At 40.7% G+C, this 24864-nt stretch overlaps 1 protein-coding gene across 1 annotated transcript in view; it reads right to left on the bottom strand.

Moving 5' to 3' along the window:
* Window positions 1–24864, bottom strand: part of saxo2 (stabilizer of axonemal microtubules 2) — a 50734-nt gene that overhangs the window by 17476 nt on the left and 8394 nt on the right. Inside the window, exon 2 of the mRNA XM_063065854.1 lies at window positions 19626–19805. Coding sequence (XP_062921924.1) covers window positions 19626–19805 — 180 coding nt within the window. The remainder of the gene's footprint in view (window positions 1–19625; window positions 19806–24864) is intronic.

Below are 24864 nucleotides of genomic sequence, written 5' to 3'. Positions count from 1 at the left end.
GTAGTGTCCAAGGGTTCAATGTCTATTTAGGAATCGGATGGCAGATGTTCCTGAATCACTAAGTGTGTGCCTTCAGGCTTCTGTACCTCCTACCTGATGGTAACAATGAGAAAAAGGCATGCCCTGGGTGCTGGAGGTCCTTAATAACGGATGCTGCCTTTCTGAGACACCGCTCCTTGAAGATGTCCTGGGTACTTTGTAGGCTAGTATCCAAGATGGAGCTGACTAAACTTACAACCTCCTGCAGCTTCTTTCAGCTCCAATTTAATACCTTTGTGCAAGGTCCATATTTATCCTTGTCTATAGCCATCTTAAAACCTAAGGAATTGTGGTCACTGTTCCCTAACTGCTCACTCACTGAAAGGTCAGTCACCTGGCCAAGCTCATTACCAAATCACCTTCACCCATAATACTCCTAGCATTAAAATACACACACTTAAGGCTACAAAATGTCAGAGCAACATTAGGCCATTTGCCCATCTGCTCCACCATTCCATCATGGCTAATTTATTATCCCCCTCAATCCCACTCTTCTGCCTTCTGCCTGGAATCTTTGATGCCCTGATTGATCATGAACCTATCAATCTCTGTCTTCAATATACCCAATGACTTGGCCTGCACAATCATCTGTGGGAATAAATTCCACCCTCTGGCTTGTCTCTGTTCTAAGTGAGTGTACTACCATTCTGAGGTTGTGCTCTCTGGTCCAAGACTCACCCACTATAGGAAACACATTCTTCACATCCACTCTATCCACACCTTCCAATATTCAATTGGTTTGAAGGAGACCCTCCCTCCCCCACTATTCTTCTAAACACCAGTGATTACAGGCCCAGGCCAATCAACAGCTTCTCATATGTTTACCCTTACTCTCCTGAGATCATTTTCATGAACCTCCTCTAAACCCTCTCCAATGCCAGCATATCTTTTCTTAGATAAGGGGCCCAAAACCAATCACAATTCTCCAAGTGCAGTCTGACCATTGCCTTATAAAGCCTCAACATTACATCCTTGCTTTTGTATTCGTGTCCTCTTGAAATGAAGTTACCATTGCATTTGCCTTCCTTACAACCAAATCAACTCACATGTTAACCTTTAGAGAATTCTGCACCAGGTCTTCCAAGTCCCTTTACACCTCTGATTTTTGAATTTTCTCTCCATTTAGAAAATAATCCATGTCTTTAGTCCTTCTACCAAAGTGCATGACCATGCTCTTTCTGACATTGTATTACACCTGCTACTTCTTTGCCAATTCTACTGTTATGTCCTTCTTCAGGCACCCTGCCACCTCAACACTAGCCCCTCTACGTATCTTTGTATTGCCAGCAAACTTGGCCACAAAGCCATCAATTCCTTCATTCAAATCATTGACCTATAACTAGAAAAGAAGCGGTCCCAAAACCTACCCCGACAGGTCCGAGTCAGCATGGATTTACGAAGGGGAAATCATGCTTAACTAACCTTCTGGAATTTTTTGAGGACGTAACTATGAAAATGGACATGGGAAAGCCAGTGGATGTAGTGTACCTGGACTTTCAGAAAGCCTTTATTAAGGTCCCACATAGGAGGTTAGTGGGCAAAATTAGAGAACACGGTATTGGGGGTAGGGTACTGACGTGGATAGAAAATTGGTTGGCAGACAGGAAACAAAGAGTGGGGATTAACGGGCCCTTTTCAGAATGGCTGGCAGTGACTAGTGGAGTACCGCAAGGCTCGGTGCTAGGACCACAGCTATTTACAATATGCATTAATGATTTAGATGAAGGGATTAAAAGTAACATTAGCAAATTTGCAGATGACACAAAGCTGGATGACAGTGTGAAATGTGAGGAGGATGTTATGAGAGTGGAGGGTGACTTGGACAGTTTGGGTGAGTGGGCAGATGCATAGCAGATGCAGTTTAATGTGGATAAATGTGAGGTTATCCATTTTGGTGGCAAGAACAGGAAGGCAGATTACTATCTGAGTGGTGTCAAGTTAGGAAAAGGGGAAGTACAACGAGATCTGGGCGTTCTTGTTCATCAGTCACTGAAAGTAAGCAGGCAGTGAAGAAAGCTAATGGCATGTTGGCCTTCATAACAAGAGGAGTTGAGTATAGGAGCAAAGAGGTCCTTCTGCAGTGTTACAAGGCCCTGGTGAGACCCCACTCGGAGTATTGTGTGTCTCCAAATTTGAGGAAGGACATTCTTGCTATGGAGGGAGTGCAGCGTAGGTTCACTGCATTAATTCCAGGGATGGCAGGAATGTCATATGTTGAAAGATTAGAGTGACTGGGCTTGTATACACTGGAGTATAGAAGGATGAGAGGGGATCTGGTTGAAACATACAAGATTATTAAGGGATTGGACACGCTAGAGGCAGGAAACATGTTCCCGATGTTGGGGGAGTCCAGAACCAGAGACCACAGTTTAAGAATAAGAGGTAGACCATTTAGAACAGAGTTGAGGAAAAACTTTTTCACACAGAGGGTTGTGGATCTGTGGAATGCTTTGCCTCAGAAGGCAGTGGAGGCCAATTCTCTGGATTCTTTCAAGAAAGAGTTAGATAGAGCTCTTAAAGATAGCAGAGTCAAGGGATATGGGGAGAAGGCAGGAAAAGGGTACTGATTGTGGATGATCAGCCATGATCACAGTGAATGGCAGTGCTGGCTCAAAGGGCTGAATGGCCTACTCCTGCACCTATTGTCTATTGTCTAACACTATTAGCCACTGGCAGCCAACCAGAAAGATTCCTTTTATTCCCAATCTTTGCCCCTTTTAAATCAGCCTGGTCAGCTAATCCTCTTTCCATGCTAGTATTTCCCTGATAATACTATGGGCTTTTATCTTATTAAGCAGCTTCATATGTTGCACGTTGTCAAAGGCCCCCTAAAAATCCAAATAAACAACATCCACTGACTCTCCTTTGTCTATCCTGCCTGTTATGTCCTCAAAGAATTCCAAAAAATTTGTCGGACAAGATTTTGCCTGAAGGAAACCATGCTACATTTGGCCTGTTTCGTCATGTGCCTCCAAGTACCTTGAAACCTCATCCTTAATAATAGACTCTAACATTATTCCAACCTTTGAAGTCTGACTAACTGGCCTATAATTTCCTTTCATCTGCCTCTTCTTAAAGAGTGGAGTGACATTTGCAATTGTCCAGTCATCAGGAACCATTCTAGAATCTAGTGATTCTTGAAGGTCATTACTAATGCCTCCACAATCTCTTCAGCTACCTCTTTCAGAACACTGAGGTGTAGTCCATCTCGTCTAGGTGACTTATCTACCTTCAGACTTTTCAGCTTCCCAAGCTCCTTCTCTTTAGTAATAGCAACAAACCTCACTTCTGCCCCCTGACACTTTTGCATTTCTAGCATTCTGCTAGTGTCTTCCACAGTGAAGACTGATGCAAAATACTTAATAAGTTTGTCTTCATTTCTTTGTCCGCATTATTAATTCTCCAGCGTCATTTTCCAACGGTCCAATATCCATTCTCATCTCTGTTTTACTCCAAATATATCTAAATATTTTTGTTTCCTCTTTTATATTATTGGCTAGCTCAAATTCATATTTCATCTTTTCTCTCTTTATGGCTTTTTAGTTGCCTTCAGTTGTTTTCTAAAGGCCTCATAATCTTCAATCATGCCTCTAAATTTTGTTATATTGTATGCCCTCTCTTTTGCTTTTATGCCAGAAACTCCAGCCATTGTTGTTCTGCTTTCATCTCTGCTAGTGTCCCCTTCCAATCAATTTTGACCAGCTCTTCTTATACCCCTGTAATTCCCTTTACTCTACCATAATACTGATACATCTGATTTTAGATTCTCCTTCTAAAGGATGAATTCTGTCATAATATGATTATTGTCTCCTAAAGGTTCCTTTACTTACTTAAGCTTCCTAATCAAATCTTGGTCATTACATAAAATCCAATCCAAAATTGCCTTTCCCCTAGTAGGCTGAAACACAAATTGCTCTGAAAAAGCCATTTTGTAGGCACGTTATATATTCCCTTTTTTGGGATCTATCACCAACCTTATTTTCCCAATCTACCTGCATATTGAAATCCCCCAGGACTATTGTAACATTGCCCTTTTTACATGCCATTTCTATCCTCCATTGTAATTTGTAGCCCACATCCTCGCTACTGTTCGGAAGCCTATATGCACTGTAACTCTCATCAGGGTCTTTTTACTCTTGCAGTTTCTTAATTCTACCCACAAATATCCTGTATCACCAGTGATTAGATTTCATTTTTTTTTCTAATAGAGCCACCCTACCCCCTCTGCCTACCTGTCTATCCTTTTGATACAATTTGCATCCTTGGATGTTAAGCTCCCAACTATAATCTTCTTTCTGCCATGACTCAGCAATGCGCATAACATCATACTCGCAAGTCTCTAAATGCGCTACAGGATCACCTACCATATTCTGAAATACTGCGTGCATTCAAATATAACACCTTCAGTCCTGCAATCATCGTTTTCCATTTTGACTCCCTGTGACACTAACCCATCCCACTGACTGTATTTTGCCCTGTCATCTGCTTGTCCTTCCACAGTCTCAATACCCACTGCAATTAGTTGTATTCCAGCTGCCCTTCCTCAGCCCTATCACTCAGGTTCCCATCCCTCTGCCAAATTAGTTGTTAGGGAGATGGGAACCAAACTATCAAACTATCTGTCCCATCATTTCTATTACTTTGCTCCTGCCCGTATTCACCGGCCCTGACATCTACCTTCCTCTTTATCCTTCCACTTTCTGACCTGGTGCTCTGGTTCCCATCCCCCTGCTAAAGTAGTTTAAACCCTCCCAAGTAATACTAATGAACCATTTGGCCAGTTCCCTTCCAGTTCAGGTCCAACCCATACCTCTTGTACAGGTCACCATTGGCCCAGAAAATGTTTCATGTATCCAAGCACCTAAAACCCTGCACTAGTTTTTCAGCCGCTCATTCATCTGTATTATTATCCTATCCCTGTCCTGACCAGCCTGTGCTACTGGGTGTAATCCAGATATTACTAAATCAATGGTCTTGCTCTTCAGCTTCTTTCCTATCTCCCTGTACTTACTGCGCAGGGTCTCTTCCCCCTTTCTACCTATGTCATTGGGGTCAATGTGCACCACAACCTCCGGTTACTCCCCTCCCCCCCATTGAGAATATTCTGCAGCTCCTCTGAAACAACCTGGAGCTGAGCACCAGGGAGGCAACACACCATTCTAATGTCTCTTTCACAGCTACAGAATTAGTTATTCTCCTAGCAGGTCATTCCCCAAAGGCCATCTTCCTAACATATTCATCGATGCTTTGCATTTCTTCCAGGACTGTGGCCTTGACACTTCCAAATCCCCGTCCTCCTTTATTCTGGCAGGTGTACAGTCACTCAACATTGTTAATAGTTTCCAGGTCTTGATGTCAGCGACTTCTGGTTTGTTCCTTGACCAGTACACGATTAGAGCTGGGTATCTGATGACTGGTAGGGTGAATATGTTGATGCCTCTGATCTTGTTCATCCCATTCAGCAGGAATTTTCAGACCGGTTTCACTCTTTGGAGGTACTTGGGTGTTGCATCCTTCCTTATGTCCTCATTATAGCTTCTATGTGCCTGCACGATCCCCAGGTATTTACACCTGTTCTGTACATCTGGTATGTGGCCTTCGGGTAACTCAACTGATGTCCAGTTCTTCATACTTGTTACCCATTGCTGAATATCTACTATTGTGATGGTGACTGGTTCTTCCTCTGGGTTATGCAGAGGCTTGCTTGTAGGTCTTTCAGTCATCATCCATGGGTGTTGTGTGATGTTTCTTGCTCCCATACGCTTTTCCAGTACTTCTCAGTTGTTGTTTTGGTTGGTTCCAGTATTAGCATGTTGTTACTCTGGAAATGTGCCAATACTTTTCCTGGTTCTTTGGAGAAGTGTTCATTTATTCATCTGGCCTCTGTGTCCCCGGTATACCTCTGTAGTTTGGAAGCCAGGGCTGTTAACCTTTGCTTGGCAGTTTCCAGGGCTTTGCTATGGATATACCTCTGCATTTCCTTAGTAGCCGAGATGAGTCTTTGATCTTTGCACCTTTCTGCAGCTCAGTTTGTCTGCTAATCTCCGCCCCTGTAGTTTTCATCTTGGCTTCCAATCATTGTCTCCGGGGGAGTTACAACAGTACTCTCCACTGTATTTAATTTTGTAGCCCAGCATTTCTAGAATTGCAGCTGCCAATGCATATATCAGGTTAATGGTCTCAGTTATGTTAGAGGTTGCAATTGTGAGTAGTGCTTCATTAGCTGCTTCTAGCATGCTGTTTGATGGAATTTTATCACTAAGTCTGGGGAGCCCAGTTCATTGATTGACAGTCGCCAGTTTAGCCATGATCTTTTCTCTGATCACAGCAGCAGGCGTTGATTTGCCCCGAGGTGAGGTTTGAAGTTGCATTTCCTGAGTACAAGGTGATGCCATTACCTTTGCACCATCTGTGAGTTGTGGAGATGGGGTTTGATCTCATATTTCCAGATCAGCTCGGTTCTATGGAGATGTTGCTGTGGTGCATCATGATTGTATGTCTTCCAATTCAAAATGTGATAGCAATCCTTTGTTGACAATGTTTGATTGCTGGGTAACTAAATGTTTTTCCGTGGAGAGTTGTGTATTTAATATTTTGGTAATATATTTGAGTAATATTGCAAATATCGTTTGATTAAGCATTCTTTGTTTATATAATTTATTACAGGTTTATATGTAAAAGTACGTGAATGGCATACATCATTATAATAGTCATAGTCATAGTCATACTTCATTGATCCCGGGGGAAATTTGTTTTCGTTACAGTTGCACCATAAATAATAAATAGTAATAGAACCATAAATAGTTAAATAGTAATATGTAAATTATGGCAGTAAATTGTGAAATAAATCCAGCACCAGCCTATCCGCTCAGGGTGTCTGACCCTCCAAGGGAGGAGTTGTAAAGTTTGATGGCCACAGGCAGGAATGACTTCCTCTGACGCTCTGTGATGCATCTCAGAGGAATGAGTCTCTGGCTGAATGTACTCCTGTATGCATCTCACTAAAATTAAAATGAAATATACACATTCTCCTAGGCTCCTGTGTTTTTCTTTCAATTCATTTTTGGAGTTACAAAGCAGAACAACAAGGAACTTTCTCCAACTCACTCCACAATCCTTGTAAATTCAGTGTTGGTCTTTCAAATACCTTTGGCTGGTTGTTTACATCATGGCTAGACCAAACCATTAACAGCTGCTCTCTGTTGGAGGGCAATAGATAGCTGCAGTATTTAGTTATCATTTCTGAATAGACTTGTCTTTGACTACACCATCGCTCCAGGAACATCAACAGTCCTATGGTCTTAAATTGGTGTTAGCAGAAGTGCAAATGCCAAGAAATGCCACCAGAATTGTATACCACTGACGTGTCAATTCTCACCAAACTAGAGGTATCAGAAAGCTTATGATTTGCTGGAGAACAAATCACAATTGTCACAGCTTCAAATATCCTCTGGGGCGGGGGGAGGGGATCAGCTGGCAATCATTCTAGCTTGATTCACGTTTCAGTTGGCAACATTTCCAAATTCTGCTGTGGTGCGAAGACTCTGTGTAGCCTCCACTGGTGTTGCAATAGAAACTGAAACATCTGCCATCAAAAACTGCACAATTGTTAGACGTGTATTTGCTGACATTGAAATGGACATTACGACCATGAGGGAATGAATGAACTTCAAGTACTTAACAAACAATTGTACTCACTGCACTCCTCTATGCTTTCTGATATCTTGCCAATTTATCACAAAGATCAATGTACCTGACTTTTCTGTATATATTTGCATTCAACTTTGTCTGTAGGGTGGCCTAGTGAAATTATCACCTGAATCCTCCATAGTAGAACTAGTGTTCAATTACCTTGGGGTTAGACACACAGTACATTTTTTCCCCCCACAGCAGTGCACAGATAACAAATACCCCGATTTCTTATGAATGCTTTGATCCAAGCTGGTAGATCAGAATAGTAAATGCAGTACTGCTCTGTCTACTATTTCCTGGCTCATTTTTGTGTGATGTGCTCTATACATGTGAAATGGAAAAAGCATACAGATAATGTTGTGGTAGGTCCAGTGCTAGTTAAGAGCTGTTTTCTAAATTAACTGAATATTATTTGTCAGAAGAAATTGTGGGCAAGTGATTAAGTATATGTAGGGGAATGGAAAGAACATGAATGTACAGATAAACTCAAACATTTCTGATTTCCTGTGGTCATTGGCTCTAAGACATTTAGCCCATTATTGTAAGTATCGTCTTCTACAATGAGTTTGGAAGGCCCTCCTATTTTGAGTAATGTAACCCTAGGTAATTTCTAAAGTAAGTACATTTTCAGCACAGCATTGTGGGCCGAAGGGCCTGTATTGTGCTGTAGGTTTTCTAAACTTTTCCTGCAGAGGAGAGAGAAGATTATTAGTGTGTTTTGGTGTGTATGAATATGTGCAAGCTAGCAGAGTATGGGAGAAAGAATTAAAATCAGGCTGCAGGGCAACCAATTAAAATTTCAGCTGAAAACTATTGAAGTTTTGAGACTGTGGTTAAAGTAATAAAAAGTACATATGAATTAAGATTGAATTGAAACAATAGCCAAAGTTGTGAAACATACCAAGAACTCTTATCTGAATAAAACATCTCAGTTTGATAGAATTAATGAAAAGGTTCAGATGAAAAATACCAACAGTGTTAAATTTATAACGTTTCAGAAAATGCTTGAAGGAAATGGCTGCTACTGATTTAGAGATAAGACCATGTATGATCGAATGTGTGAGTGATTGAAAGAGTTAACACAACGAGTAAAGTCTTTTACTAATCAAAAGAAACTTCCAATAAACTATATAAACTACAAGATGGGGCAGTAAAAAGACAAGTGTTAATTTTTTGCATTAACTGAATGAGCAAAAGAACAAAAGGAATTCAATGGAAGTAACACATGCAAAATGCTGGAGGAACTTGTGTCTGTGTATGTTGCTCTGGATTTCCAGCATCTGCAGAATCTCTTGTATTTTTAATTCAATCAAAGTGCATTGTTCGGGGATCAGAAACAAAGTAAAATGATACAAGAAAGTGCAGCCACAACTTCAAGTGGATGGCCATGCTAGTGCTGCTTCCAGTGATGCTGCTAGTGACGCTACTGCTGGTACTCAACCCAGGGAAACACATACTTCTGAAGCTTTGCCTGAGAAATTACAGCTCACATCGAACAATCTCTTCATGCAGTGCCACCATCCGAACTCCAGAGAACTGTAGCCTAATTCAAACAGTTCTCCGAGACAGCGTCACCATTTAACTCTGAAGAATGGACATGGCATGGACTCTACAGTGAGAATGAGTGACGAAACAATTGGATTAACAGCTACAGAACAACTTACTCCAATAAAGACCAAGGTAGTGAAAACACACAGGACTGAAGATGAAATATTGCTAATCAATGTATTGACAAGCTCGTGGCAGATTTATCAACTATTGCATAACCACTCAACAATTTGCTGAAGTGCTCAGATGACCCTGTGACTCTGAATGATGAACAACTGGAAGCATTTTAAACTCTAAAGGCGACATTGTGTACTGCAATTGCATTAAGAATCACTGATACAGGTAAACTATTTGCCCTGTATATGTTAACAAGAAACACACAATGGCAGTTCTAATTCATGAACATGGAGATCGACAGCGTCCTCTTAGTCTGCCAAAGGTCTGATTCTGCACACTGACGGCTCCTCAACGATTAAGAGAGAAATTTGAATGGCTGGATGGGCAGTTATTTCTGGAACTGAAGTGCTGGCAACAGGAAGCACGGCTCCTGGTATCTCTGCACAATAGGCAGAACTAAAAGCTTTGATTGAAGCCTGTAAGTTGGTAGAAGGAAGATCAGCTAAAATCTATACTGATTTTCAGTATCCATTTGTGGTTGTTCATGATTTTGGAAAATCATGGACACAAAGGGGATTTCGTACAGCTGTAGGAACCCTTATCAAGAATGGCCAACTAGCACAAGAACTTATGGATGTTATACAACTGCCATCCGAAGTTGCTATATTAAGATGTAATAGCCACTCCAAAATGACTGCAATGGAAAGCCATGGATATGCACTTGGGGACAAATTTGCAAATACGGCAGCATGGGAGGAAATGAAAGTAAAATAAATACCAGGAACATTTATAGTGAACCCAAAACTGGGATTATGGAAAAGAAGTTGAACTCTGTATCACAGACAAACATACAAGATATTCAAGAGATGTAAGCTCAATATTCTCCATAAGAAAAGTGGTTCTGGATGGAGAATGGTGGTAAGTTATGTTGTGATGGAGTATGGAGATATACTAGCTATAGACTAGTTGCCCTAAGTACGTTGCTTCCTTATCTGGTACAATAAACACACTCCCTAGGACACATTGGAGTGCAAAAGATGATCAACAGATGATCACCACTAGATTCTCCCTGTGGTGGTGAAATCTGACGTACAGGGCACAAGCTCGACAAATACTGAAAGATGCATGACGTGGCAGAAAACGAATCCTGGAAGAGTGGAAAAGCTACCGCAATTAAGTGCTCTTGCTATATCTGATCCATTTTTACACTTAAAGTGGACTATATTTCTTTAGAAAGTGTCGAGGATGCTCAGACGTACTAGTAATAGTGGACAAGTTTTCAAGGTGGGTGGAAGCTATTCCAGCAAGGAAAGCCCCTGGCACACACACAGCAAAAATTTTGACCAAGGGCTATATTCCTAGATGGGGATTGCCGTGTTGCATTGATTCAGGTCAAAGAACACATTTCACTGGGAGTGTTTGTCAGGAATTATGTTTTGAATGGTCTTTAAGTTGTCCATATCACCCAAAGTCACCAGGACAGGTCAAACGAATGATTGGTACCATCAAACACTGATTGACTAAATATCATAAGAGAGGTATACCATGGCCTACTATAGTCTTGTGTAGCTTCAGAGCAACCTCAAACATTAAAATTAAACTAAGTTCATTCGAGGTGTCACAACCAGGAGCCCTTGATCTCAGAGAAGCTGATGTACACATTATGGCAGACAATATAGTTAACTACTGTGTGAAATTAACCCAGGCTGTCCGGTCTACTTCTCAACAGGTTTCTGCCGCTTGGAGTGATCCAACAGAAGGACACACTCTGATTTCTGGTCAGTGGGTCCTGATTAAGAAACCACATAAGGAACCACTGGGAGCAGGGTGGGAAGGTCCATATCAAGTACTGTTAATTACAAACTTGGTGTGAAAGTAGAAGTAAAAATAAGTGGATACACAGCAGGCACTGCAAGCAAGCAGAAGTGACACCTTGCAAGGACAATAAGCACTGTGGTTAATGTGCTAGTAACCTTTTGGTCACGGTTCCCACACTGTTGGGCTACAGTAAGCAAATCACTAACCAGCCAAAGACTTCACGCAAGTTGACAACTACTGAACATTATGAAGTTTATTCTAATATTTTTATATTGTCATATTTTTGCCAATTTTCCTTACTTATAATGTGCCAGTTGAGATGACTCATAATGTATACTTGCAAGTATCAGATGAATTTACTGATGCTGTTAATGACTCTAGCTGTTGGGTATATCAATATATACTGCACACTTTAAAATATTCACGGATGCTAGGCATTCCTACAGATCCAGAATAAACGTTGCCCTCTTTATTAAACATTCCAGCAATGGCAATGTTGACATTATGCCGATAATTCATTATTAAGGAAATATAAATACACACTGATCATGCCCCCACATATTGTCTTAAACTGGATCATTTATGTAAACATTATCAGAATGATTTAGGGAATATCATATCTAACCAAATTTATGTCTTATTCTGGGAAATAACCACATCTAATATTCATGACAAAGCTATTAAATATTTTCATATGTTCACTAAAAAAGCTACCTTTAGCTTGGTTTCCATTCCGGTAGACAAAGTTTATACATTTACACTACATGCTGTTCTAAATGGGGTAATGACTCTGGAATTTTTATTGACGATCAGAAATATATTACAATTCAATAAAGCTTCTGTCAAGTAATAAGAAACGGTCCAAGTTCATGGAAAAATACACATTTTAAGTGCAGAAAATGAGCCTATACTTCTCTTCCATGCAATTGGTAAGACTTTGTTATTTAGGGTGTGCTTTTCCTGTCATGAGACATATGCACACCTTACCTTTACCTCCTGAGTTCAGGAGTAAACAAGACATTTCAGAAGGAGATAGCTTAATTTTATTTCTATTTTATGATGATGCAAGGAGTATAAGGAATATTGCTGCAGCCACAGAAAGAGTAAGCAATGACACTGCTGAAGCCTTGGAAAATATAACAGAAATGTCACCATGTGTAAGTTGGTCCTTCAAAATCATACGGCATTAGATCTTCACTTAACAGTTGCGGGGGGGGGGCGCGGGGGTGGTGGACGTGTGCAGTTATAGGCAAGGAGTGTTGTACTTGCAGTCTGAAGATACAACTAATTTGGTTGATCACATTCGTAAAGAAGCAGTTTAAAATATATAATGTGATGGATGGGATTTCTTTGGTTGGATCATTTAAATCTCAAAAGCTCGATATAGAAACATAGAAACATAGAAAATAGGTGCAGGAGTAGACCATTCGGCCCTTCGAGCCTGCACCGCCATTTATTATGATCATGGCTGATCATCCAACTCAGAACCCCGCCCCAGCCTTCCCTCCATACCCCCTGATCCCCGTAGCCACAAGGGCCATATCTAACTCCCTCTTAAATATAGCCAATGCACTGGCCTCAACTGCTTCCTGTGGCAGAGAATTCCACAGATTCACCACTCTCTGAGTGAAGAAGTTTTTCCTCATCTCGGTCCTAAAAGGCTTCCCCTTTATTCTCAAACTGTGACCCCTTGTTCTAGACTTCCCCAAAATCGGGAACAATCTTCCTGCATCTAGCCTGTCCAATCCCTTTAGGATTTTATACGTTTCAATCAGATCCCTCCTCAATCTTCTAAATTCCAACGAGTACAAGCCCAGTTCATCCAGTCTTTCTTCATATGAAAGTCCTTGCATCCCAGGAATCAATCTGGTGAACCTTCTTTGTACTCCCTCTATGGCAAGGATGTCTTTCCTCAGATTAGGGGACCAAAACTGCACACAATACTCCAGGTGTGGTCTCACCAAGGCCTTGTACAACTGCAGTAGTACCTCCCTGCTCCTGTACTCGAATCCTCTCGCTATAAATGCCAGCATACCATTCGCCTTTTTCACTGCCTGCTGTACCTGCATGCCCACTTTCAATGACTGGTATATAATGACACCCAGGTCTCGTTGCACCTCCCCTTTTCCTAATCGGCCACCATTCAGATAATAATCTGTTTTCCTATTTTTGCCACCAAGGTGGATAACTTCACATTTATCCACATTAAATTGCATCTGCCATGAATTTGCCCACTCACCCAACCTATCCAAGTCACTCTGCATCCTCTTAGCATCCTCCTCACAGCTAACACTGCCACCCAGCTTCGTGTCATCCGCAAACTTGGAGATGCTGCATTTAATTCCCTCATCCAAGTCATTAATATATATTGTAAACAGCTGGGGTTCCAGCACTGAGCCTTGCAGTACCCCACTAGTCACCGCCTGCCATTCTGAAAAGGTCCCGTTTATTCCCACTCTTTGCTTCCTGTCTGCTAACCAATTCTCCATCCACATCAATACCTTACCCCCAATACCATGTGCTTTAAGTTTGCACACTAATCTCCTGTGTGGGACCTTGTCAAAAGCCTTTTGAAAATCCAAATATACCACATCCACTGGTTCTCCCCTATCCACTCTACTAGTTACATCCTCAAAAAATTCAATGAGATTCGTCAGACATGATTTTCCTTTCACAAATCCATGCTGACTTTGTCCGATGATTTCACCGCTTTCCAAATGTGCTGTTATCACATCTTTGATAACTGACTCCAGCAGTTTCCCCACCACCGACATTAGGCTAACCGGCCTATAATTCCCCGGTTTCTCTCTCCCTCCTTTTTTAAAAAGTGGGGTTACATTAGCCACCCTCCAATCCTCAGGAACTAGTCCAGAATCTAACGAGTTTTGAAAAATTATCACTAATGCATCCACAATTTCTTGGGCTACTTCCTTAAGCACTCTAGGATGCAGACCATCTGGCCCTGGGGATTTATCTGCCTTCAATCCCTTCAATTTACCTAACACCACTTCCCTACTAACAAGTATTTCGCTCAGTTCCTCCATCTCACTGGACCCTCTGTCCCCTACTATTTCTGAAAGATTATTTATGTCCTCCTTAGTGAAGACAGAACCAAAGTAATTATTCAATTGGTCTGCCATGTCCTTGCTCCCCATAATCATTTCACCTGATTCTGTCTGTAGGGGACCTACATTTGTCTTTACCAGTCTTTTCCTTTTTGCATACCTATAAAAGCTTTTACAGTCAGTTTTTATGTTCCCTGCCAGTTTTCTCTCATAATCTTTTTTCCCCTTCCTAAGTAAGCCCTTTGTCCTCCTCTGCTGAACTCTGAATTTCTCCCAGTCCTCAGGTGAGCCACTTTCTCTGGCTAATTTGTATGCTTCTTCTTTGGAATTGATACTATCCCTAATTTCTCTTGTCAGCCACGGGTGCACTACCTTCCTTGATTTATTCTTTTGCCAAACTGGGATGAACAATTGTTGTAGTTCATCCAGGCAACCTTTAAATGCTTGCCATTGTATATCCACCGTCAATCCTTTAAGTGTCATTTGCCAGTCTATCTTAGCTAATTCATGTCTCATACCTTCAAAGTTACCCCTCTTTAATTTCAGAACCTTTGTTTCTGAATTAACTATGTCACTCTCCATCTTAATGAAGAATTCCACCATATTATGGTCACTCTTACCCAAGGGGCCTCTCACGACAAGATTGCTAATTAACGCTTCCTCATTGCTCAAAACCCAGTCCAGAATAGCCTACTCTCTAGTTGGTTCCTCGACATGTTGGTTCAAAAAACCATCCCGCATACATTCCAAGAAATCCTCTTCCTCAGCACCTTTACCAATTTGGTTCGCCCAATCTACATGTAGATTGAAGTCACCCATTATAACTGCTGTTCCTTTATTGCACACATTTCTAATTTCCTGTCTAATACCATCTCCGACCTCACTACTACTGTTAGGTGGCCTGTACACAACTCCCACCAGCGTCTTCTGCCCCTTAGTGTTACGCAGCTCTACCCATATCGATTCCACATCTTCCTGGTTTATGTCCTTCCTTTCTGTTGCGTTAATCTCTTCTTTAACCAGCAATGCCACCCCACCTCCCCTTCCTTCATGTCTATCCCTCCTGAATATTGAATATCCCTGAACGTTGAGCTCCCATCCTTGGTCACCCTGGAGCCATGTCTCTGTGATCCCAACTATATCATAATCATTAATAACAATCTGCACTTTCAATTCATCCACCTTATTACGAATGCTCCTTGCATTGACACACAAAGCCTCCAGGCGCTCCTTTACAACTCTCTTAGCCCTTATACAATTATGTTGAAAAGTGGGCCTTTTTAATGCTTGCCCTGGATTTGTCGGCCTGCCACTTTTACTCTTCTCCTTAGTACTTTTTGCTTCTACCCTCACTTTACACCCCTCTGTCTCTCTGCGCTCGTTCCCATCCCCCTGTTGTGAACTTACCTCCTCACGCCTAGCCTCTTTAATTTGATTCCCACCCCCCAACCATTCTAGATTAAAGTCACCTCAGTAGCCCTTGCTAATCTCCCTGCCAGGATATTGGTCCCCCTAGGATTCAAGTGTAACCCGTCCTTTTTGTATAGGTCACGCCTGCGCCAAAAGAGGTCCCAATGATCCAAAAACTTGAATCCCTGCCCCCTGCTCCAATCCCTCAGCCACGCATTTATCCTCCACCTCATCACATTCCTACTCTCACTGTCGCGTGGTACAGGCAGTAATCCCGAGATTACTACCTTTGCGGTCCTTTTTCTCAACTCCCTTCCTAGATCCCTATATTCTCCTTTCAGGACCTCATCCCTTTTCCTACCTATGTCATTGGTACCTATATGTACCATGACCTCTGGCTCCTCACCCTCCCACTTCAGGATATCTTGGACACGATCAGAAATATCCCGGACCCTGACACCAGGGAGGCAGACTACCATCCAGGTCTCTGGACTGCGTCCACAGAATCGCCTATCTGGCCCCCTTACTATCAAGTCCCCTATCACAACTGCCCTCCTCTTCCTTGTCCTACCCTTCTGAGCTACAGGGCCAGACTCTGTGCCGGAGGCACGGCCACTGTCGCTTCCCCCGGGTAAGCTGTCCCTCCCAACAGTACTCAAACAGGAATACCTATTGTTAAGGGGTACAGCCACCGGGGTACTCCCTATTACCTGACTCTTCCCCTTCCCCCTCCTAACTGTGACTCACTTGTCTGCCTCCCGTGGCCCTGGTGTGACCACCTGCCTGCAACTCCTCTCTATCAACTCCTCACTCTCTCTGACCAGACGAAGGTCAACGAGCTGCAGCTCCAGTTCCGTAACGCGGTCCCTTAGGAGCTGCATCTTGATGCACTTGGCGCAGATGTAGACGTCCGGGAGGCTTGGAGACTCCAGGGCCTCCCACATCCGACACCGAGAACAGCAAACTGCCCTCACACTCATACTGCCCCTCTCCTCAAATAACAACAGAAAATGAATGCCAAACCTCCCTCGCCTTGCCCGTTTCCGCCTAAGCCCGTTGAGCTGAAGCCCTTAAGCCTTCACTCTGCTCCCGGCTCACTCCGCAGCCCGCAAACTACGCTGCCCGCTCTATGAGGCTCTGTTCCTTTTAAATCTGCTGCGCTGCACAGCCCGACGTCACACGCCTGCGCAGTCCCGCCTCTCAGAACGCCGTTGGAGGAAAAAAAATAACGAAAATTTCAAAAATATCTTTCTCGGCACTCCCACTCAGACTCTCAGACTCCTTCTTCGAATCAAACCCGAAGCAGGATTTCTGCCCTTTTAAATCTGCCACGCTGCACTGCCCGACGTCACACGTCTGCGCAGTCCTGCCTCTCAGAACGCCGTTGGAGAAAAAAAAATATTGTGTCATATTTTTCATACTTAAATGCCTTATAATAAATTACATATTTTTATTTGTTTAAAGGTGATTATTAAGAGTATACTTCAAATTCAGGTATGTGTGCCTATCAATCTGCTTAACCATGACATAATCTTATAAATACTTCAAAGAAAAGGGATGTATGGGGTGTCCGGGGAGGAGTAGCACCTCTGGTGAAGGAGCTTGTTGTGTCCATTCCAGGGCAGCTCACTCACCTTTGGTCCCCACTGGACATTCACCTCTCACCTGTTGCTCCAAGAAGTTGTGAGCATGTGACAGCAGCCACACCCTGGTACACCTCTTCAACAGGCGAGCCAACAGCCTCATACCCTTGGTGAGAAAAGGGTATGCTTGCCATAGCATGTGAAGTCAGCTCTGGTGGACTGGGCAGATGAGATCTACAGTGAGATCCAATGGCTAGGAAGGTGGTACTGCAACGCTCCGTGGAGGGTGAAGGGGATGACAAGGCACAGAAGATGTCATGGTCATCCACTGCAATTAAGGAAGACCCCAGTTTGTGATAGTTGTTTGTACCACTCGGCCCGGACCTCAGAAGTCAAGAGAGTGGAACTTCTCAAGTGCAAAGGCTTTTCCACTTTAAAAACTCTCCCGTACTTTCCCTTTGAAACTTACGGTATCTATGTTACATATGACATAATAATAAAAAAACTATTTAAGTAGTTTCTTTATTATTACGTTGTATGTTACATAGATACCACAAGTTTTTTTGCCTCTGAATTTTCAGATGTAATGAATCTAAACGTGTGACTTACAGCGGGGGCGGGGGGGGCGTGGATTGCTGAATCTGACTGTTTAATTCTCAGGTTAGACTGTTTAATTGTTATTTTCTTTGTAGTGTCACAGTTAATTGGTTGTATTTTATACAGCTACTTATATAAAATAACCACATTATGATTCCTGGTGGCTATAGTATGCAATTAACTGTTTAATATGCCTCTTGCTGCTATACAAAGTAGAGTTCTGGAAATATCTAAGTGTTTTTTTGTTCTGCATTAAGTGAATAACTGATTTTCATTGGTTACCTTGGTACTGCAGTAATGAATAAGTATTCCTAATTGATGTATTCTTATCTATTGATTTGCATGAAATTTTCCTTATCAGTAGTATAAAAATAGTTGTTTTGTGTTTGACACCATCTTTAATCTTAGCTTTCCTATCACTGTCTGCTTGGTTTTCTTCTGTTCTGTCAATTCTTAATAAAACAATTGCAAAGCAACAAGTTTTGTGACTTGCTCCTGACTTCCAAAAGAAACTTGGATTAAACACCAGAATCCAACACCGGTAATGACCTGATATTCCGGCCTATACACTTGCACTTCCATTTCATGTCAGTCCTGTGGGAATTCCCCGAATCCCTGGATTCTAAATTCTCATCACATTTATTGATTTCAGGTATATCAAGATTGGCTCTACTGAATCTTGGAGACCACCCACACATCTGTGGAGCAGTTCATCTTCACTGTGGATTGAATTGCAGCTGTGGTTTGGTACCGTAGTCAGCACCCACAAGATGTGAAAAATGTTATTCTTTAGTGCTGGTTGATTATAAATGAGGATCTAATGCTCATGGAATAATTTGTGCTGAAAACAGGCTAGGCAGAAATTAAATGTAATTCATATTCAAATACATATATGCTCTTGAAAAAGCCATGGACATGAAAACAACATACCTCTGGCACTGGGACGAAAGGCACAAAACCCCCAGCAGCGTCAGTGTAGCACAGTGTAGCTTAGAAATTTTCTAGCCAAGCTCTCTGATGAAGAATTTGTACTAATTGTTCATGACTGTTTCATCAATACAGTATTCCAAAATCTTGACACTTGTTATACCTTCTGATAGTTCATCTAACTTGTGTTGAATGCAAAATTGTAAAATTCTCCACACATTGTTAAAAGTCATTTAAACCTTAACCACCTACAAAGTGTGCCGTCTTTCTCACAGTTCCTACTAATGTTCACCTATCATGAAAGAGTACAAGAACTCCAAACAGATTATTTCTAAACGGATTGCCTGCATTCTTGACCATTTGGCATTCTTATATTTAATTTCTGCTTTCAATACGAGATAAGAGAAGAAATTGTGTTATCGATTTCAATTTCTACATTACTCATCTAAAAATGAACCCCACTAATTTAAAACCTGTGAGAGAAACCAAACAAAAATGACAAAATAGTCTTTAAATCTACCATTGATAAATGGCCAAAGAAGTTTTAACAAATGATTCTCATGCGAGGAACATATTGTTACTGGAGACAATTTCCGCTTTGTATATAAAATTAATTATTTTGAATTAATGTCCAAATACAAGGACTTGATGAATGTGCATGAATACATCACTGAATCATGCACTTATTGTAATGACAAATCCCTGTCATGTTAATACTATAAATATAGCAGCACAAATAACAGGATCAATGGAAAAATAGCTAAACAATTACATTTTTATGCCTGTATATGCCTTTCAGATATCCAAACTATTGTTTTAAGACATTTACTTAAATGTTGAGTTGCCGTCCATTTTGACACGATTACACAGATATTCTGTCTTTGGCTTAAAGCTGCCGGGAGGCTTGATATCACCATATGGAGGGTATTTCTCATGGTATTCAGTCAATAGGCAAGGCTCCAGTGCCTTGTCGAATAGTCTTGTTGGCAAGTGTGGACAATGATGTCGTCTGTTAAATAAAAAGGACATAATATTTACTGATGAGTACGCATTTTTTGACAGTGATCAAGAGAAAGGACAAAATAAATTCAATACAAGCATCTATGTTTATATATTACAATACTGCCACATAGTGGTGCAGAATACAGTTTTAAAATTACTTTGGAAATTGATTAAAGCAGAGAAATTAACAATTCAGATTAAATTAAAAAGAGCTTTTGATAACAGAGCAAAGAAAAAATGTAAGTAAACACACATATGTTAACAGTAACTTGTAGTGTCCAGCTCATACTGTTGAATTATGGGACAGAGCTATCTTAACAAATTGTACATGCTATGCACAATGGAAATGATATAACAAAAACTGATCAGTATCAACAGTAGACAAGTAACTTCCACAAGTTAGTTCTTTTGAATGAGAACTTTTTGTTAATAGTTTGATGCATAACATTGCTTTAGTAAATACAATATATGCAGTTAATTACATTTGATAATCTGTAAGAATATGTCATGTTTCATTTCCAAAACAGTCACCTTTTTTGTTCCTAGCACTCATAATTGTACCCTGCTTTATAAAGGCTGCCAAATTTTGAGGTAAAATTTTAATGCACCATCCCTTGGTCTATTGCTGGGACTGCAAGTTGCAAAATTACATTCTCCTGGATGAAAAAATGCAACATTAATACCATAGTCCAAGAATGACACACAGAAAAACATACTCCTTTCAGGAATGACTGACATTTATTATACCTTTAAATAGGACTGTTATAAAATAAATTACAACAAAAATGTGTTAATATCAGAAACAGGAACAGAAGTAGCCAATTTGGCTTCTTGAATCTACTCCACCATTCAATAAGACCTTTTATTTAGCACCACTTTCTTGTACTAATCCCATATTCCTCAATATCCTTATCATCAAAATTCTATTAATTTCTGCCTAGGATATACATAGTAAGCCTCCACAACCACACTTGGTAGGGAATTCCAAAGATTCACTGCCCTCTTAAGAAATTTCTTCTCATCTTAGTCTTATGGAGTCAACATCTTTTTTTGAGACTGTTTCGCCTGATTTTAAAACACTTATTAGGGGAAAACAGCATTCCCTGCATCTATACTGTCAAGCCCTGCAACACTTTTGTATTTTGAATGAAAGGAAGATAGCCAACTTAAGATCAGGTTGAAAGATCTGCAAGACTTCAGTCTGTTTAGAATCCTCCAATGAAGCCAACTATTGAATGATTGTCATTTGATCAGTCATTTCCTTGGTTAAGATAAGTGGTTTGATTTCCTTCTGGGCTTTCTCCAGGTTTCCACTTCGGTTCCATGATGCCTGATCCTCGACTCAAATTGTGATTGTCCAAACCCACATCTTATACTCTAGGTCCTTTTTCAGATTCCATTGAGAATCACTGTCTTAATATCTCTCTGACCATAGTGGAAGATTGTACATGCATGCTTGGGCTTCTCAATCAACTCTTGTGTTTACTATGCATAACTTCACAGTTATGGGGTTCATGATGATTACACGCAGACAATTCCAACATGAGAAAAATTGTTTCCCTACAATTTTGCAAGAAGTTGCCATGGTTCAGGGCACAGCAACAAGTTAGACTGAATTCTCACCATCAGCCTATGGCCTCCATCTTAACCATGAAGCTTTGCCCCACATAGTCTTATCTGCAGGATACAAATTCCTATTCAATATGATTCTTTTAGAATTGTATTTACAAAGAAATGAAATACAATCCTTGCTATACTTTGGATAGATAGGCATAATTCTTAAAAATCAGAATTTAAATAATTTATCTGACTTTTTTAAGTTCTAATGTTTCTACAGTACAGATAGGCAAAAAGATTATTAGTTGGCTTTTTAAAAAAACTTATTCCTTTTTAAGGATGTTGGTATCCTTGGTTAGACAGCATCTATTCCAAAGCAACAAATGCCCATGAGAATATGGGGGTGAACTAGCTTCTTGAAATGCTAATGTTAGTCTGTTGAACACGTTATTGGGCAAGAGGTTATAGGATTTAAAGACACTATTGTATATTTTTTTTTCGGGCAGGTGAGGCTCATCAGCCTTGGATGGCAGCCTGCCTAGAAGGAAAACTCTGATTTTAAACCTCTGCTGCCTTGTGGCCACACCCACCCATGGGAAAGGCTTTGGGAGTAAACCCCTAGAAAGAAATCTGGAGCCAGAGTCCCTTAGACAGTTTGATGTTGTTTACAACCTCACTCTAGCACCTCTGCAACAACACTGGTGCCAAGCTGTATTGACACTTGTTCTTCCCTTGGACTACAACAGCAACGTGGAGAGGGGGAACCCGCTGCATGGGCAATAGCCGGTTCTTCAAATTTTCCTGCCCTGGAGAGGACACAGTCCACCAGACATGCAAGCCCATGATCCCTTGGGATCGACGGCTGCCCACTACGACCATATATTTCCAAACCAGGATATAGTGTGATTTTATTGAGAACCTTCAGATGCTGGTGCACCTATGCAGGTGTTGTCCTTTTCGTTTTTGGTTGTAGGATTGCAGATTTGGCAGGTGCTCTTGGAATAACCTAACAAGTAAATGCACTACAATTTTTAGATGTTAAACACAATAGCTATAGAGCTCTGGTGGCGGAGGAAACAGATGTTATCGGTAGGGTAAAACTAACTATGCTGTTCTGATGGTGTTGAGTTTCTTGAATAGTTGGAAATCAAATGAAATATATTCCATTATACTCCTGATGTAACTTGATGAGATTAGAAAAATGTTTAGTGTCGCTCACTTCAGGATTCCCTGGCCTGTTCTATTTATTTTGTAGCTGCACTATTTATGTTGCTGGTTCAGATGCATTTCTGTTGAATGGTGATTTGTGATTGGATGTAAATAAACCAAAACTTGATTCTGTAACGCAAGTTCTTCTGAGTGGAATAAAAGTTATTGATAAAATGTTCCTCTCAATCTATAACCATTTTATGGCTTATATTTCTCTTGGTCTCTTTATATTTCACCATTCTTTATGTCTTTAAATCTCTCAATATGATTTTATTGCCAATACTGAATTTCTAGCTTATACTATTTTTTTTCTAAAGAAGATACAGCAAGCAAGTTTTGCGTTTTAACAATTTGAGGGACCAAGTTTTAGTGAACAGATTTATTGCTTTTAGTAAAGAAAGAAATGCATTAAGTTGGTGGAAGCCTTGAGGATGGTGCTGGGAACAGTCAACTTGCGAGGATTAAGTGATGGGCAATGGGCTAAGATATGCCAAGGAAAGATTAAGGCCTATACTGGTGGTAAGAATTGCTGATGGAGATGGTATGGAATCTGTGACCACTTGAGCAAGGCTCAGGTTTGGCAGGTAACAAGTACTCAAACAAGAGAAAATCTGCAGATGCTGGAAATCCATACTGCAGGAATCCACACAAACAAAATGCAGGAGGGCCAAGAACCTTTTGTAGGACTCAACGTTTCAGGCTGAGACCCTTCGGCAGGACTTGACGTTTCAGCCCAAAACATTGACTGTACTTTTTTCCATTGATGCTGCCTGGCCTGCTGAGGTAACAGGTTCTTTTGTGGCTTGGTTGAAGCATAGAGAGAGACTTCATGATGTCAGTATCAGGTCATGATGTTTCTCCCCTAATTTAAAGTATGTTGCAGATACCTGATCCCACTTTCTAAATAGCTAGGTGTCTGGATACTGAAGGATTCTTAGAACTCCTGAATCTGCTCGCTGGCAGGAGACGGGAGGGTAAAGGAAATAAATCTGAGCTTGTAAGTGTTATCATTGTCTTTTTTGTACACACAGAAGATTACAAAATAGTTTTGTCTACTCATAGCTTCCAGGGAACACTATAGCAACCAAACATTAAAACAACATATAACATCTTTGCCACACACTCAGTACCACTGATTTCTGAATAGTCAAATTATTTTCAAAATGTCACAGGTAAAGGTACTTCTACAAATTAGACTTTCCACTTTGCGTGACACTAGCAAATGACATTCAAACTACAACAATTAACTTATTCATTTTATGGAACAATTTTCTGCTCAATTTCTTTCGACAGGCACAAAAATAAAATCTTATGCAAATCACATAATGGGGCAATACTTCAAATACAATTATTTTTATTGTATCTCTAAATATTACTTGTTAAAACTGGTAATCTGAAAGACTATTGTTTATCAATAGAATTAAAAATAGGTGAAATCAGAACATCAAGTTTACTCTCTATGAATAAACCAATTTCAATAAACTGAAATGAATTTATAAATAATTTATACATAACCTACAAGTTCCTTTGGTGTATTAATTTTTAAAATATATTTAATACTTAAAAGCTTTGTGCCTATCAGTTAAGTATCTCTGTGACTAAAAACAATTTTATGAACCTCCCTTAAAGATTGCATACGGAAATGGTCATCATTTTCAAATTTTTAGCTCTAGTAGTAATATTTAATTGGATCCTAAGAGCTTTGGAACAGCCTCCACATTGCAATATAGCCCTCCCTTAAAGCAACCAGTGCAGCTTGCATTTGATTCAAGCCACTCAGTAATTCTGTACACAACAGAAGTCTTGTAGCCACCTAACTTGATACTGGACCTTGTACCCTAATAGTCATAGAGTTACTGCAGTTTTACATCCTCCATCAACTTCTGCAGAATAGATTCAAATGATATTTCCTCTCTCCGGCAAACTGATCCTTGTTTCATTGCTTGTGGATTCCTGTAGTGGCACAGTTGTTCTGAACCTTTCAAAAACACTGTCCTTGAATTCAACTGGCTCAATCCAATCTATATTCGTAGTTGCTGGTATGGCCCGTGGTCCGTGACCACACATGATGCTGGATACTGGACCCATCTGTCCTCATCTTCTTCATAATTCAGTGTCCCTCCTCCATTGGTATCCAAAACTCTTTAGTGAACAATTGTTAGAAAAAAAAAGTTTATGCTGTGAGTAAAATTGACAATTCAGAGACCTGTGGGGCTGCACAACAAGTGGAGCTGCTGCCTTATAGCTCCAGTGACCCTGTTGTCTGTGTGGAGTTTGTATGTTCTCCCAGTAACCTCACT

The sequence above is a fragment of the Mobula hypostoma genome, chromosome 13 (assembly GCF_963921235.1).
Source record: "Mobula hypostoma chromosome 13, sMobHyp1.1, whole genome shotgun sequence".
Classification (NCBI taxonomy): Eukaryota; Metazoa; Chordata; class Chondrichthyes; order Myliobatiformes; family Myliobatidae; genus Mobula; species Mobula hypostoma.
Note: the sequence above shows the minus strand (reverse complement) of the source record. Positions and strands in the feature narration are given on the sequence as shown.